General features: G+C 43.6%; 1 protein-coding gene across 4 annotated transcripts in view; it reads left to right on the plus strand.

Moving 5' to 3' along the window:
- The window catches only part of LOC122791847 (sodium/potassium-transporting ATPase subunit alpha-2), an 833,979-nt gene that overhangs the window by 426,256 nt on the left and 393,878 nt on the right, over nt 1-13,845 (plus strand). For all 4 annotated transcript variants that reach the window (XM_044059821.1, XM_044059822.1, XM_044059820.1 and 1 more), the window contains exon 6: nt 829-963. In XM_044059821.1, the coding sequence (XP_043915756.1) occupies nt 829-963 (135 nt within the window). The remainder of the gene's footprint in view (nt 1-828; nt 964-13,845) is intronic.

Raw genomic sequence — 13,845 nt, forward strand, 5'->3', positions numbered from 1 at the left:
GATTATATTGAAATGCATATTGTACTAATTAACTTCATGCACTCCTCTGTCCTCTTACTAATTAAACCTGTTTTGTTTCACATTTGGGATAATCCTTGTATGTTGTAAACGGATGATAGCTAACTATTCCTTATCTACTGCAAATCTATCATACTCCGTGTAGTGATTTGATACTGAAAAGTACAGTATTTGCTGCTCATTGAGCTTGGGTCATGGTTGAAAAGGGTCAATAGATCAGACCAGCTACCTGGTAATCAAATAGTAGCTAACTAACTAATTAAACCATCAGAAAACCACTACCATGGATGCTTAAATCACTTGCTCATTTAGAACGTTCACATTTTTGATATAGTAATTTGAAGTTCACATGAAAAGAGATGGCTCACACACACAAACACATTCATCTTGAGAGTAATAAAGAGTTTAAGGAATGACATTTAGATTGTTTCATTCTGTCTATAAGAGATCAAATTAAGGAGACATACTGCAGCATTCTAGGGAACACAGAACTGCATGGTTCCCTGCTAAACTCTTGAGGGTCACAAAACAAGCTGATTGCAATGGCCTCTTGTGAACTATTGAAGCTAAAAGATGAATAATACAGGACTACAGGTGGGAGAATTTAATGAAGTGATTTCATTTTAGATGCTGTACCCCAGACAAGAAACAGCACTGACCTGGAAGTAGAAAACAATACAGAGGTGCTTGTGGTTTGTGATAACAAAGGCAGAGATAAATCAACCTAGCAATAGAAGACAATATATATGTGCTTGTAGTTTATGATACTGCAGGTAGAGATAAACTATGTCTGCTTTTCCCACTCTTTAGCAAGCACTAGTAATTCGTGAAGGAGAGAAGATTCAGATCAATGCAGAGGCAGTAGTGACCGGTGATCTGGTGGAAATCAAAGGTGGTGACAGAGTTCCTGCCGACCTAAGGGTCATTTCTGCTCAAGGCTGCAAGGTAGGTTGATTTTTTTTTTTTTGCATATTTTCTTACTTCCCTACCCAACATAAGCACATTCACACAAACACACAAGTATGCATATACTCACAAAGTAATTACAAAAAAAACTCTTGTCTCGTTTATTTAAAGATTGCATTTCTACTTTCTAACACCATCTCTGCAGAATAGACTCTGTACCATTATCAAATGCTCTGACCTCATTTTATTCATATCAGATTTAATTGCTAAAACAATGAGTTATGAATGACACAGAATCTAAGCTCTATCCTCAGATTGCTACTTTTGTGCTTGAAGTATGTTTGTGCTGGTTAAGTTTGCGTAAGCTGGTTTTAAACGTGGTGCTTCAAATATGATACTTATAACCTATAATTTTCATAACAAGGATGCTTGCTGTAGCCTGTAAAAAATCTTACAGTGACTAGAAACTGGTCAAAAGCAAATGCTAAGATGTTCTTCGTGTTTCACTGTTGCAGTCATCACACCAGGGTTATCCTGCCAGGGTGAGCCCTCAGTCGGCCCGAATACCAGAGACTTAGTGTTTCTGCGTCAGTTGCTGTCACTTCAGGACTGACATCAGGTTGTCAGTGGTATAAAAACAGGCAGCCGATGCTATTACATCAGTCTTTCTTGCTGAGGAACCCATAGCAGAAGCAGTTCACACGAGTGCCGGTCGGCCGCTACCTGAGTTTTTCGTTTCTGAAACTGAAGTTGAAGTCTTCTAAAGCTAAGTACCCCACTGTGGATCCTTTTTTCTTGCTCTAACCAATGTCAGAAAAAGTTAACAATTGTCTCGCCTGTGGAAAGCAAATACAAATACTGAGATTTCCATTCTTACTGCATCACCTGTTTAGGCCCAGACCACGACGTACCTCACTGACGGTTTTGTGCTTTGTTCAACACCCGAACTATTCATCATCGGGCCCTTATTGTAGCTACATACTTTCATTCTCAATCTCTGTATTCCAAAATGGCTTTGGTAAAGGTCTATATTAGAACACCAAACGTTCAAAGTTTCGAGTGTTCTAATATCGACCCATTTTCAGCGAACGCTGAAAATATGAAAGAAACAGAAAACTTAATTTTTTTCCGAGAGAAAGAATTTGGTTGTCCATTTCTGTTGCTTCAGTATTTTCAGCACTGTGGTGGAAAGTTACGGGTCGGGTTCAGGTAAGTATGCGATTGTGTGAACGTGAGGGTTAGGGCGGGTTAGGGGAGTTAGGGTTAGGGCGCGGGTCAGGTAAGTGTGCGATTGTGTGGACGTGAGGGTTAGGGCGAGGTAGGTGAGTTAGGGTTAGGGCGCGGGTGAGGTGACTGTGCGACAGTGATGGACCTTAGGGTTAGGGTTTGGGTTAAGGTAAGTGGATAGTTAGTGGTGTATGTATAGTTTAGTGTAGGGTTAGGTGTCAGAGTTTAGGTATATGTGTGTGGATTGCTGTTTGTTTGGTGTGCTTGTGTTGTGTGTCTGTGTTTTAGAACAGTGAATTTTTTCCCTAGGAAAAAATTAGCTGTTCTGAATGTTCGATGTTTTAAATTTTTGATTCATAGGGTTCGATATTAGAACACTCGAAATTTTGAATGTTCGGTGTTCTAATATAGACCCCTTCAGTAAGCCATCCGACTACCGATCTTCCGAAAAAACATAAGGATAAAGACACAGACCGCACAGGTCCAAAACTGCCGATGATGCTTCTGGTAAGCTAGTCTCCAGTTCGCCGGTACTCAGTGAGGCACTTTCACAGCCCCTGATGCCCACTTTGGTGGATTCGCAGGTCACTACTGAGACCGTTCAGAGTCCAGTATGCCATGAGACTCTTCTTTGACTATGGAACCTGCGGATGTCTCTACTTTGGATGGATCTGGAGCCACTGTGCAGGTACCGGCTTCTGAGGCAGTACTTCGCACTACCAATATTCGACACAAACTGACGACTTCTTTTGTGTCTTCAGTTCTTTCTAAAACTATTGAGTTTCTAAGGCCAAGAGTACGTGCTACGCCTAAAAAAACGACTTTCCTAATTCAAGCGCCTGCTTCTTTACCACAATCACAGATGCTTAAAATGGCGGAAGACCTTATCATGCTGATTAGGGGAAGCCAGCCTTCCCCTGCTAAAAGAAAAAGAGACTTGTCCCCAGCAGCTTTATCTGACCAAGAGTCCGATGACTCTGAGGTTTCTGATTATGAAGACATGCCCTTATCTGCCTATGAGGATTCAGATGCAGAGGAATCCATTCCTTCTGCCTCCCCTCCAGAGGATTTTTCTTTTGGTGAAACCCTACATACTTTTGAGAGAGCATTTCCATTGGGAATGCCAGGATTATCCTCAGTACAAAAAGAGACTCAGGGAATTTTTAGATTTACCACAGCACAGACCCTTAGCTATCCCTTCTGTTCTGGATGTTGTGGATGATGTCTTTATGGAATCCAGTCTAACTCCTGATACTTTACCCCCTACTCCCAGGAAACCTGACAGGTACTACAGAGTCCCTGACTCACACAAATTTCTCTTCACAAATCCTACTGCTGACTCAGAGGTCATCTCCCAAGGACCTAAAGGAATAAAAGCAACTACAGCTAAGAATCCCACCCCCTCAGACAGGAATTCCCGAGCTTTAGACAGATGAGGTAAAAACGTATACACCTCTGCAACTCTTACCATTAGAGCATTAAATTGTCAGTTACACATGCTGAAATACCAGCAACATACTATGGAACTTATTAAGCAAAAATGATCTACCTTCCCTGACTGTGCAGAAAATAAAGAATTACTGGAGCTTATGCAGTCTGCAAGCCAAGTCAGCAAGCATACCCTGCAATGTGGGTTTGACGCCCTAGAAGCATCTTGCAGGGCAGCAGTCACAGGTTCTGTACTTAGAAGGCATGCCTGGCTTAAGGAGCAGACCTTGCTAGACCATGTCAAATCAAAATTATTGGATGCACCTCTGAACAAGGACAATCTGTCACCAAAGCAAAAGAGGTTTTTAAAAAAGATGGAAGAAAAAGCTAAGTCTATGCAGACAATCAAAGATTTTTTGCAAGTGCAGCCTCCAAGATTCAGTAGGCATTGCCCCTCAAAACATTGGTCCTTTCCTGCCCCCTCAAGGCCACCTCAAAATAGACCTAGGGGAAACAGACCCCCCCCCCCCCATACTACAGTCTCAGGGTATGCAGAGATCTAAGCAATGGAGTACCTTCACTTTTAAAGCAGGGAGTGCTAAGCCACACCCTTATGGAAAGAATTCACAATGACTTCTCAGTTCCTCCCCTCACCTCTGCCCAATTGCTCATGCCCCTAGGAGGAAAACTTGCCCACCATGCAAAAAACTGAACCTCCATCACCAATGAATGATGGATCCTCAACATAGTATTCCAGGGCTACACATTTTATTTCCACATGCTGCCAACCCCAAAAGGGATCCCAGACCTTCCTCCAAACCAGTGGGCAGAGGCACAGAAACAAGTTCAGTCCCTGCTCTCCATAAGAGCCATTCAGCCTGTTCCTGCAGAACAGATAGGCCAAGCCTTTTATTCCAGACTTTTCCTGGTACCCAGAAAAGAGGGCACCTGGCACCCAACCTTAGATCTTTTCATTCTAAACACCTTCCTGGTGGTACCAAAATTCAAAATGCTCACCCTACATCAGCTTCCTCCTATGCTGTCCAAAGATGCCTGGTTAGCCACCCTAGACCTAAAGGAGGCCTATCTGCACATCCCCATCAGGGACTCCTGCAGAAAGTATCTATGTTTCAGGGCAGGATCTATGCATTATCAGTTCTCTGCACTTCCCTTTGGCTTATCCACTGCTCCCAGAGTTTTCACAAAATGCCTGGCTCCAGCCATTGCCTATTGCAGACAGAGAAATAGTCAAATGTACCCCTACTTGGATGATTGCTTGATTCAGGCAGACAGTCAGGAATAGCTGTTACAGCACCTGACCTTTGTAAAGGGTCTTCTAACCTCCCTGGGGTACACTATCAATGAAAATAAATCCAAATTACTCCCCAGTCAAAAAAATTTATTCCTGGGAGCAAGCTTGGACACAGCATCCCAGATGGCATTCCTTACTCCAGAAAAACAAACCTATCTGACAGGCTACTTCTCTCAAATGGCCACCAGAACCCAGCTATCCACAAGGAAAATCCTGCAAGCCCTAGGGTTTATGGCCTCCTGCATTCTACTAATTCCATATGCCAGACTCCATGTGAGGAAACTTCAACAGTACTTAAAAAGTCTTTAATGCCAACATTCGCAGGACCTGGAAGCTATCATAACCATGATACCTTGTCTAAGCAAAGAGCTCCTTTGGTGGGTAGCAGCATGCAACCACAATAAGGGGCTTCTCTTTACACAAGTCCATGCCACCCAGACACTAACCAAAGATGCATCAGACTATTCCTGGGGTGCACATCTGGACTGCAGGTGCATTCAGGGCCACTGGACCCCAAATCAAATTCATCTGCACATCAACCAAAGAGAGATGTTAGCTGTTCAGCATGCTTTGACAGCTTTCAGATCCCTACTCTCTCCGGGGCCTCTATTAATCAAAACCGACAAGACCACAGTGATGTGGTACATCAACAAGCAGGGGGAACCCACTCTTAACCACTATGCAGGCTAGCCATGACCCTGTGGAACATGGCCTTATCCATGCATATTCACCTGCAAGCTCAATTCCTGCCAGGCAACCAAAACTCTTTGGCAGACAACTTAAGCAGAAATCTCCTAGACCCACATGTGTGGCAACTAAACCACAACAGCTTCAGCCTTGTGACCCAGAAATGGGGTACCCCAAAGGTGGACCTATTTGCCTCCCCCTACAACCACCAGCTCAGCAAATTCTGCACCAGGGAACCTCACAGCAAGGCCTGGAAAGTGGATGCCCTATCCTTTCAGTGGGCAAACCTCTCATTTTATGCATTTCCCCCCCTGACTCTTCATACAAGAGTATTACTCAAGATAAGGGAGGAAAGACCAAGGGCAATCCTGATTGCCCCAGACTGGCCACGCCAACACTGGTACCCACTACTGCACAGTCTGTCATGGTTGCCTCCATGGCACCTCCCCCAGATCCCAACTCTCCTGACTCAGCAGGAGGGTCAGTTCTTGCACCCACAGTTGCAGACCCTGAACCTTGCAGCCTGGCTTATCCCTTGACTTCTCCTCCAGTGGCCAGCCTAAGCAAGCAGGTACTGGATGTCATACATGAAGCTAGATGACCCAGTACAAGACAATCCTATGCTGACAAGTGGAAAAGGTATTGTTTCTGGAGCCACACTAAAGGAGCTGACCCAGTACAGCCCTCCTTACCTCTCATCCTGGAGAACCTAGCTGACCTACTCCACAGGGGCCTATCCTTCTCTTCCATTAAGATCCATGCCTCTGCCATCTCTGCTCATTACAGCATTGAGCCACCTCTCTTCTCACACCCTCTCATCAAACAATTATTGAGAGGGGCTAACAACTTAAGGCCACCAAGAAGAGCCCCTACCCCTGCTTGGAGCCTTAACTTTGTGTTGGAAAAGCTCACTCTACCCCCCTTTGAGCCTGCAGTGTCAACAGAGTTAAAATTCCTCTCTTGGAAAACAGCCTTGCTTCTGGCCATCATTTCAGCTAGAAGAGTGCCTGAGCTACAAGCACTTATGGCTGTGGAACCCTTCATTATTTTTCATGCTGACAGGATCTCCCTCAGGACTAACCCCACTTTCATGCCTAAAGTGGTGTGCAGTGTGGCTCTCAAGCAGTCTATCCATTTGCCTACCATTTTCCCTAATCCTCAGAATAAGGGGGAAAGAATCCTGTACTCTTTAGATGTGCACAGACAGCTCAGATCCTACTTTGATAGGACTAAGCTCTTTAGGAAATCTGATGAGTTATTAGTCAGCTTTGCACCGGGACAGACGGCAAGGCCATATCAAAACAAACCATCTCCAAATGGATATCACACTGTATCCATTTCTGTTACAAACACCATGGGAAACCACCCCCTCAGGGGGTCAGAACACATTCCACTAGGGCAACTTCAACCTTTACAGCCTTTCTCAGAGGAGTCCCTACCAGGGACATTCTGGAAGCTGCAACTTGGAGTTCTGTTCATACCTTCACCAAGAATTACCACATGCCTATCTTTTCCAAATTCAGGGCAGGCTTTGCAACTGCAGTCCTGCAGGGCATACTAGCCAGCCCCAACTCTTCTTGACTGCTTCCACCCTTTCTTCGGCTTTGGGAATTAACCCAAGTGTGATGACTGCAACAGTGAAACACGAAGAACATAGTACAGTTGTGTACACTTACCATAAATGTAGATGTTTGAGTGTATTCACTGTTGCAGTCCTGGTTTCCCAACCTCCATCCCCCTTGTCTCTCTCTCTCTCTCTCTCTTTCTTTCTCTCCTCCTCACTCCTTACAGGGCTATTGGTATTTACTTTTTACTGATGGTGTTTTTCCACCATAACTTAGCTCCCTATTTGGGGGCTCCTGACATTTGGGGCAAGAAAAACTGATGTAATAGCGTCAGCTGCCTGTTTTTATACCACTGAAGACCTGACATCAGTCCTGAATTGACAGCAACTGATGCAGAAATACTAAGTCTCTGGTATTCGGGCCGACTGAGGGCTACCCCTGGCAGGATAACCCTGGTGCGATGACTGCAACAGTGAATACACTCAAACATCGACATTTATGGTAAGTGTACACAACTGTACTTTTCCTGGCCTAATCTTTTTAGCAGATGGGTACCTGTAGGAGCATGTGCATGCAGTCACATACTGTAGCCATTAGAGGCACGCTGACCACAAATGATATTGCTCACACACCTCAGTCATTTCTTTCATAACTTGAAGTAAATGGTTCACTTGCTTTGATTTAGAAGGTCTTTGCTCATTTTTTTCTGATAATAATTTTTGAAGTTGTTAAGCAGAGACCTTTATTATTTAGTGAATATCGAAATAATTGATTTATGTCTTGCTTGTGTTTCTATCAATGACAAAGAGACAATTTTAAAGAAATGTTCTTATAGACATCAGATTCTCAGTAAAGGCTGCCATCTATAGTGTCTTTCTTTTAGGAGAAAATCACATTGCAGACAGTTGTGAACGTTGCGTTATTTCTCTTTAGTAGGTGGGTGGATGATACTGTGGCAGTTTTTATTCAGTCATCTTGGGGCTGAGCAGTAAGTAGGGAGGAGGACACCTGCATTTACGTTGACAGTAAGGAAGTGGGAGAAGATGCCCACTACCTGGAGGACCATGCACAGGCACTTGTGGATCAGACATCAGTTCCCTGGGTATCAGAGGTTCTTACAGTGGTTACTTCTGAATTCAAACATTGCACCCAGGAGCATTTCTCTTGTTACAGCAGGCTACACAATCCTTATCAATGCTTTCTGCTTAAGGGACTACTGCTGGTAAAAAGAGGAAAAGCCACATTCACTCCCTTTCCTCATCAGATAATGAACAGATTTTCTTTCTGAGATTTAATACTGATGCTAAGGATTCCAATTCACCCGGCTTTTGCCTGGAGCATGTTTATTTATTTTTATGTATCCTTTGTTGATCCGGTTAGTCTCACTAGGCTAGTGGCCTCTTTACGGGGGGAAACCTGAGGTGGTATTTATACTACTAGGGGAAATTTGGACAGGGCAACTCTTTGGAGCTGCTAGATGGTGTCAGAGGGCTCCTATGGCTGCACGGGAGAGGTGTAAGGAAAGTTGCAGTGTGGAGGGGGAGAAAAGTGTTATGGAGAGTTTGGAGGTGGAAAAGTTTGTTCGATATGGAACTTCAAAATGTATACAAAGAGTCCTGTGTGGTGGATATTACAAATGAGCAGCATTTAGCTGTCTCAATGGAGAAGGAGGTAAGAGAGTCTGTTGAAGTGGTACAAATAACATAACTGGTGTTAGGACGGCTTACAAATGATTTTCTGTTAAAAATAATTGAACAGGATGATCCAGGTAACAGGTCTGCTGTTTCATGGGGTGATATGCCAGATGCTAAGGATTGCAATGTGGAAAAAGAAACCAGGTGATGTGGCAGCAGAGAGTGCAGCAGGTAAAACGTCTGCTGTGGTGACACAAAGTAAAAGTGGAAGCAGCAACAAATTAAAAAGGGGTGCCTGGTTTTGGAGGAGGGATAATACAGTAACTAAAACACACGCAACAGCGACAGCAGGCAAAAAAAGAAGAACGGCAACAAACTGTAAGAAAAAAGATTAAAAAAAGAGAGAAGACTGTAAGAACAAGAACAGAACATGGCACTGTAGCAGACAAATATTAGTATGAGACAATTTGGTAACTGTTCTGGATTTTAAAGCTCAAGAAATGTGGTCTTTTAAGCACACTGTTACAGAGAATCGTGTATTATTTGTTATATTTCTCACACTTCAACAGAGTTTCAAAGCTGAACTGTTTCCACTGCTGCTGTGGCACTTAATTACATTGTGTCTGCTAGTTGTACAGGACTGTAGTATCTAGATTTGTACAGGACTGTAGTATCTAGATTTGTACAGGACTGTAGTATCTAGATTTGTATAGGACTGTAGTATCTAGATTTGTACAGGACTGTAGTATCTAGATTTGTATAGGACTGTAGTATCTAGATTTGTACAGGACTGTAGTATCTAGATTTGTACAGGACTGTAGTATCTAGATTTGTACAGGACTGTAATATCTAGATTTGTATAGGACTGTAGTATCTAGATTTGTACAGGACTGTAGTATCTAGATTTGTACAGGACTGTTGTATCTAGATTTGGTGGTTTCACTGCACTTGAGCTCTAAAACCAGCATTTTTACATTAAGAGGCTTTTCTAACTGCACTCTTGTGGCAGAAGAGTGATGTAACAAACCTGTCTGATTTGGGGGCTGCTGGCTGAAAGCTTATTGTCTGTTTTCCTGATTGGTCTGTAGGTCTTTATATTTTAAAATCTTGTTTTTCTGAATCTATATAAGCTCAATGTTTATGCTGGGCTACTCTAAGTGGCAGTTAGCAGTGCCTTGTAATGACTCAAATGCTTTCAGGTTAAAATTTCCCTTAGAATAACTATCTCTAAAACATTTTCCCATCCCCCTGCAGCTCTAGGAGCATCTGAGTTGCCCACAGAGCCGCATCACCTTGTTGGATAGCTACAGTTCACACTGAGTATAGCAACCATTATTTGTCCATCTTCTATCATCCTACTCCAGTTAAATCTCCCCTCTCTTCTCCCTGGTTAAACCCAAAGTAAAAACCCTGAAACCACAGATAGGCACTGGTGGACATCTGCATCCTGAGGCAATGCAGCAGTTGTCTCACGTATACTGGCAACCACTTGATCCTGAAAGAAACACAGTATGTGAGAGATGTAGTTACACTATGAAAATTGAGACACGATTCTCACATACTGACAAATCAAATGACAACCAGGAGGTTGGCACACACAATTCATTTTCTTCACTAAATAAGGTATCGACACATAAACCCACGTATGAAGTAATCAAGTAACTTGCTAAAACCTCAGAGGCCTGCCATATGCTTCCCTCAGAAACCACATGCAAACAAAACAAAGTCAACACCAGCCACTACATATAAAAAAATACACATCACAGTGTCTTAATCATAGTGTCTTCACAAGCAACTGCGGTGGTGGTGCTGCGGTAGCATTGTCGCCTCACAGTAAGACGTTGTCCTATTCAGTTCTCAGCTAGAGTGTCTTCTGTGTGGAGACATGCGTGGATGGGCGTACCTTCGTTGAAGGTTATGCATCAGGGCTGGCAACTTGGCATGTAAAAATCTACTGCCAATCATTAGCAGACCGGAGTTCTGCTGTGGCAACCCCTAACCGGGAAAAAGCCGAAAGACACAACAACAACAACAAGTGTCTTCACAAGCAAGCCTCTAACATCATGCATTTAAACATCTTGGTCAAAGGTGACTCCATTGTGAGACACACAGATGCCCCCTCTCCAGGTTGGATAAAGAGAGGGCTGCAGTCAGTTGCCTGTCAGGGACCAGGATTCACCAGATCATGGACGTACTCAAGTCATTCAACCAGAAATACCAGTATGACTCAGTCATAGTCCATGTGGGTGTGAATGATCTGACACGTACCTCCCTGGACTATAAGAAGACAGACATGATGGACTTCTCTAAATACATGTCACAGGCTAGTATGAGTCTTGCACTCAGCAGCATTCTACCCTCACCAAGAATGATACCACAACACAAACAGAAAATGATTGACTTCAATAATTGGTTTAGCTGCTAGTGTCATTCCAAGGGGATCCAGTAGTTGTCAGCCTGGGACAACATGACCAACAGACCATGCTGCTTTGCCTGAGATGGTCTGCACCTGTCACTGCTAGGCTTTTGAATACTGGACAAGTCATTAGCCACTCCATAGTGCCCTTTTTAGGCAGTGATGAACCATTCGTCTAATGCCAAGCCGAAGGTACTGCTGCTCAATGCTAGGAGTCTTAACAAGAAACTGTACTCCCTGGAAGCTCTCCTTGCCCTGGAGAATGCTGATATCTGTGCAATTACAGAAATAAGATTCAAGGTTGCAGGAAGAATGCCTGCAGTGCAAGGCTGCAATGCCTATCACACAATCAAACTACCCTCTAAAAAGGAAAAAAATGAAAGGTGGAGGTGTTTCCATTTACATAAAAAAACAATTACACTTCAAGACTTGTCAAGCAGGATGACTCACTTGAGCTGCACCATGTCCAGCTGACCATAGGTAAAATCCCCCAACATATTATTGCTAGCTACAGGTCCCCAGCCATTAACCATGAAAACTACTACCCATACCTGAAGTTACTAGTATCACGTACTATTCAGCCCAACGCACTACTCATGGGCGATCTTAACTCCTTCATAAACTGGGAACCATACACGACCACTAACATGCAGGCTCAGGGATTCCTGGATTTTGTCAATGTAGAATCCCCATCAAACTCTAAAACCCTAATGAATTTTTCTAAGGCAAGTCATAGATATTTTAAAGCTCCACTTAACCCTGAAAACATAGAGGCCTATGCAGAGGTATACACAAATGCCCTGTACAACCACTTAAACAGCTGTATAGAAATGGCAGTACTTGACCGAACTAAACCCAGGTCTATCCAGGAAAAACATGTCACCCTTATGAACCCCTACCATAAACAGATTATACAACAGAAGGAAGAGATTCTTATGTAGAGGTAAGTGGGAGGGGGCATAACAAAGAAAAAAAAATCCCTCATTAGTCTCAACAAGCAAATCAGGGAACTAGTTAAGTCTTCAGAAACTAAATATGAGACTAAAATTGCCTCCCAAGCAAAGGATAACCACAAAACATTTTTAGTTATGTCAAAATCTTAAGGGAAACACTCAAGAATGTGCTGAGTTGGCTGTAGATGTTACTACCTATACGCAGTCAGAAGAAATAGCAAACCTGCTGGTCGATAAATTCAGCTCAAATTTCACCCCTCATTACTTCTGGTCATTCCCCATGAAATACCCCCTACCATTCCTTTGCCTGTTATTACAAAAGAACAGGTCGCCACTGCTCTCTGTAAAGCTAGAAACAAGGCATCAATGGGCCCTGACAAAATCCCAGGGTGCCTATTAAACAGTTTGAAACATGATCTAGCAGACCCACTCAAATCTCTATTTAAGCACAGTCTCCAGATAGGCTTTGTCCCAGCAGAGTGGAGGACAGAAACAGTCATCCCTCTGCACAAGGGTTGACCATCAGTGGACACAGGAAACTACCTACCCATAAGTCCGACTAGCCTCATTTGCAAGGCTATAGAAAGAATAATCATGGATCTGATTAACAACAAGAACATGGGAAATCTCCAGACTGTAGACCCAACCCAGTCCAACTTCATCAAGGGCAGATCCTGCCTGTTCAGTCTGGTGGACTTCTTTGAGAACATCCCCAGGGCCATATATGAGGGTAAGATGATGCATGATGCCAAAACTACAAACACAGCATCAATGGGACCGGACGGTGTCCTGGGCTGCGTGTTACATGAACTCCAAGAGGAACTAAACCTGCACATAAGGCTGCTGTTTAATTTTAGCCTTACTACAGGATACATACCCAAAGAGTGGCATACAGCAACAGTGGTCCCACTCCACAAAGGCGGTGCTTCTACGGATCCTGGAAATTACCACCCCATAAGCTTGACAAGCCTGGTCTGCAAAGCTATGGAAAGGATCATTATGGAACTCATAAACAAAGACATTGGGGACCTACAGACATTGGATCCTACCCAATTTGGCTTTGTCAAGGGCAGATCCTGCCTTTTGAACTTGGTCGACCTTTTTGAAACAGTCACTAAGGCCATTGATGAGGGTAAGGCAGTTCACACAGCCTACCTTGACCTTGCAAAAGCCTTCGACACAATACCCCACTCGGGCATCATAGACAAACTCACCAGCTTAAATGCAAACCCATATGTCACAAGATGGGTTGCAAACTGGCTCAAGGACAGAACCCATAAGGTCAGAATTGCTGGAGCCATGTCAGACTCTAAGCCAGTCACAAGTGGTGTCCCACAGGGCTCAGTTCTGGGACCCCTCTTGTTCGGCATTTATTTTTTCAGAGGTGCAAGCAAACATAGGTGGATTGTGGCTGACAAAGTTCGCAGATGACTGCAAATTGGGTGCCATAATTGATACTCCAGTGGACACAAGCATCCTTCAGAGAGGCCTCATAGAAATGGATAATTGGTGCCAGAGCCATGGCCTTAAACTGAACGCCAAAAAATGTATAGTCATACCCTTTGGGAAAAACAAGGTACCCACAAATTACCACATAGGTGGTAATCCATTAAGTACGGAAGAGGTAATCAGGGACCTAGGGACCCAAGTTGACAGTAACCTCTCATTTGACACTCACATTGCCAAGGTGGTTAGGAAG

The sequence above is a fragment of the Protopterus annectens genome, chromosome 17.part0 (assembly GCF_019279795.1).
Source record: "Protopterus annectens isolate FY-2018-M chromosome 17.part0, PAN1.0, whole genome shotgun sequence".
Taxonomy (NCBI): Eukaryota; Metazoa; Chordata; order Ceratodontiformes; family Protopteridae; genus Protopterus; species Protopterus annectens.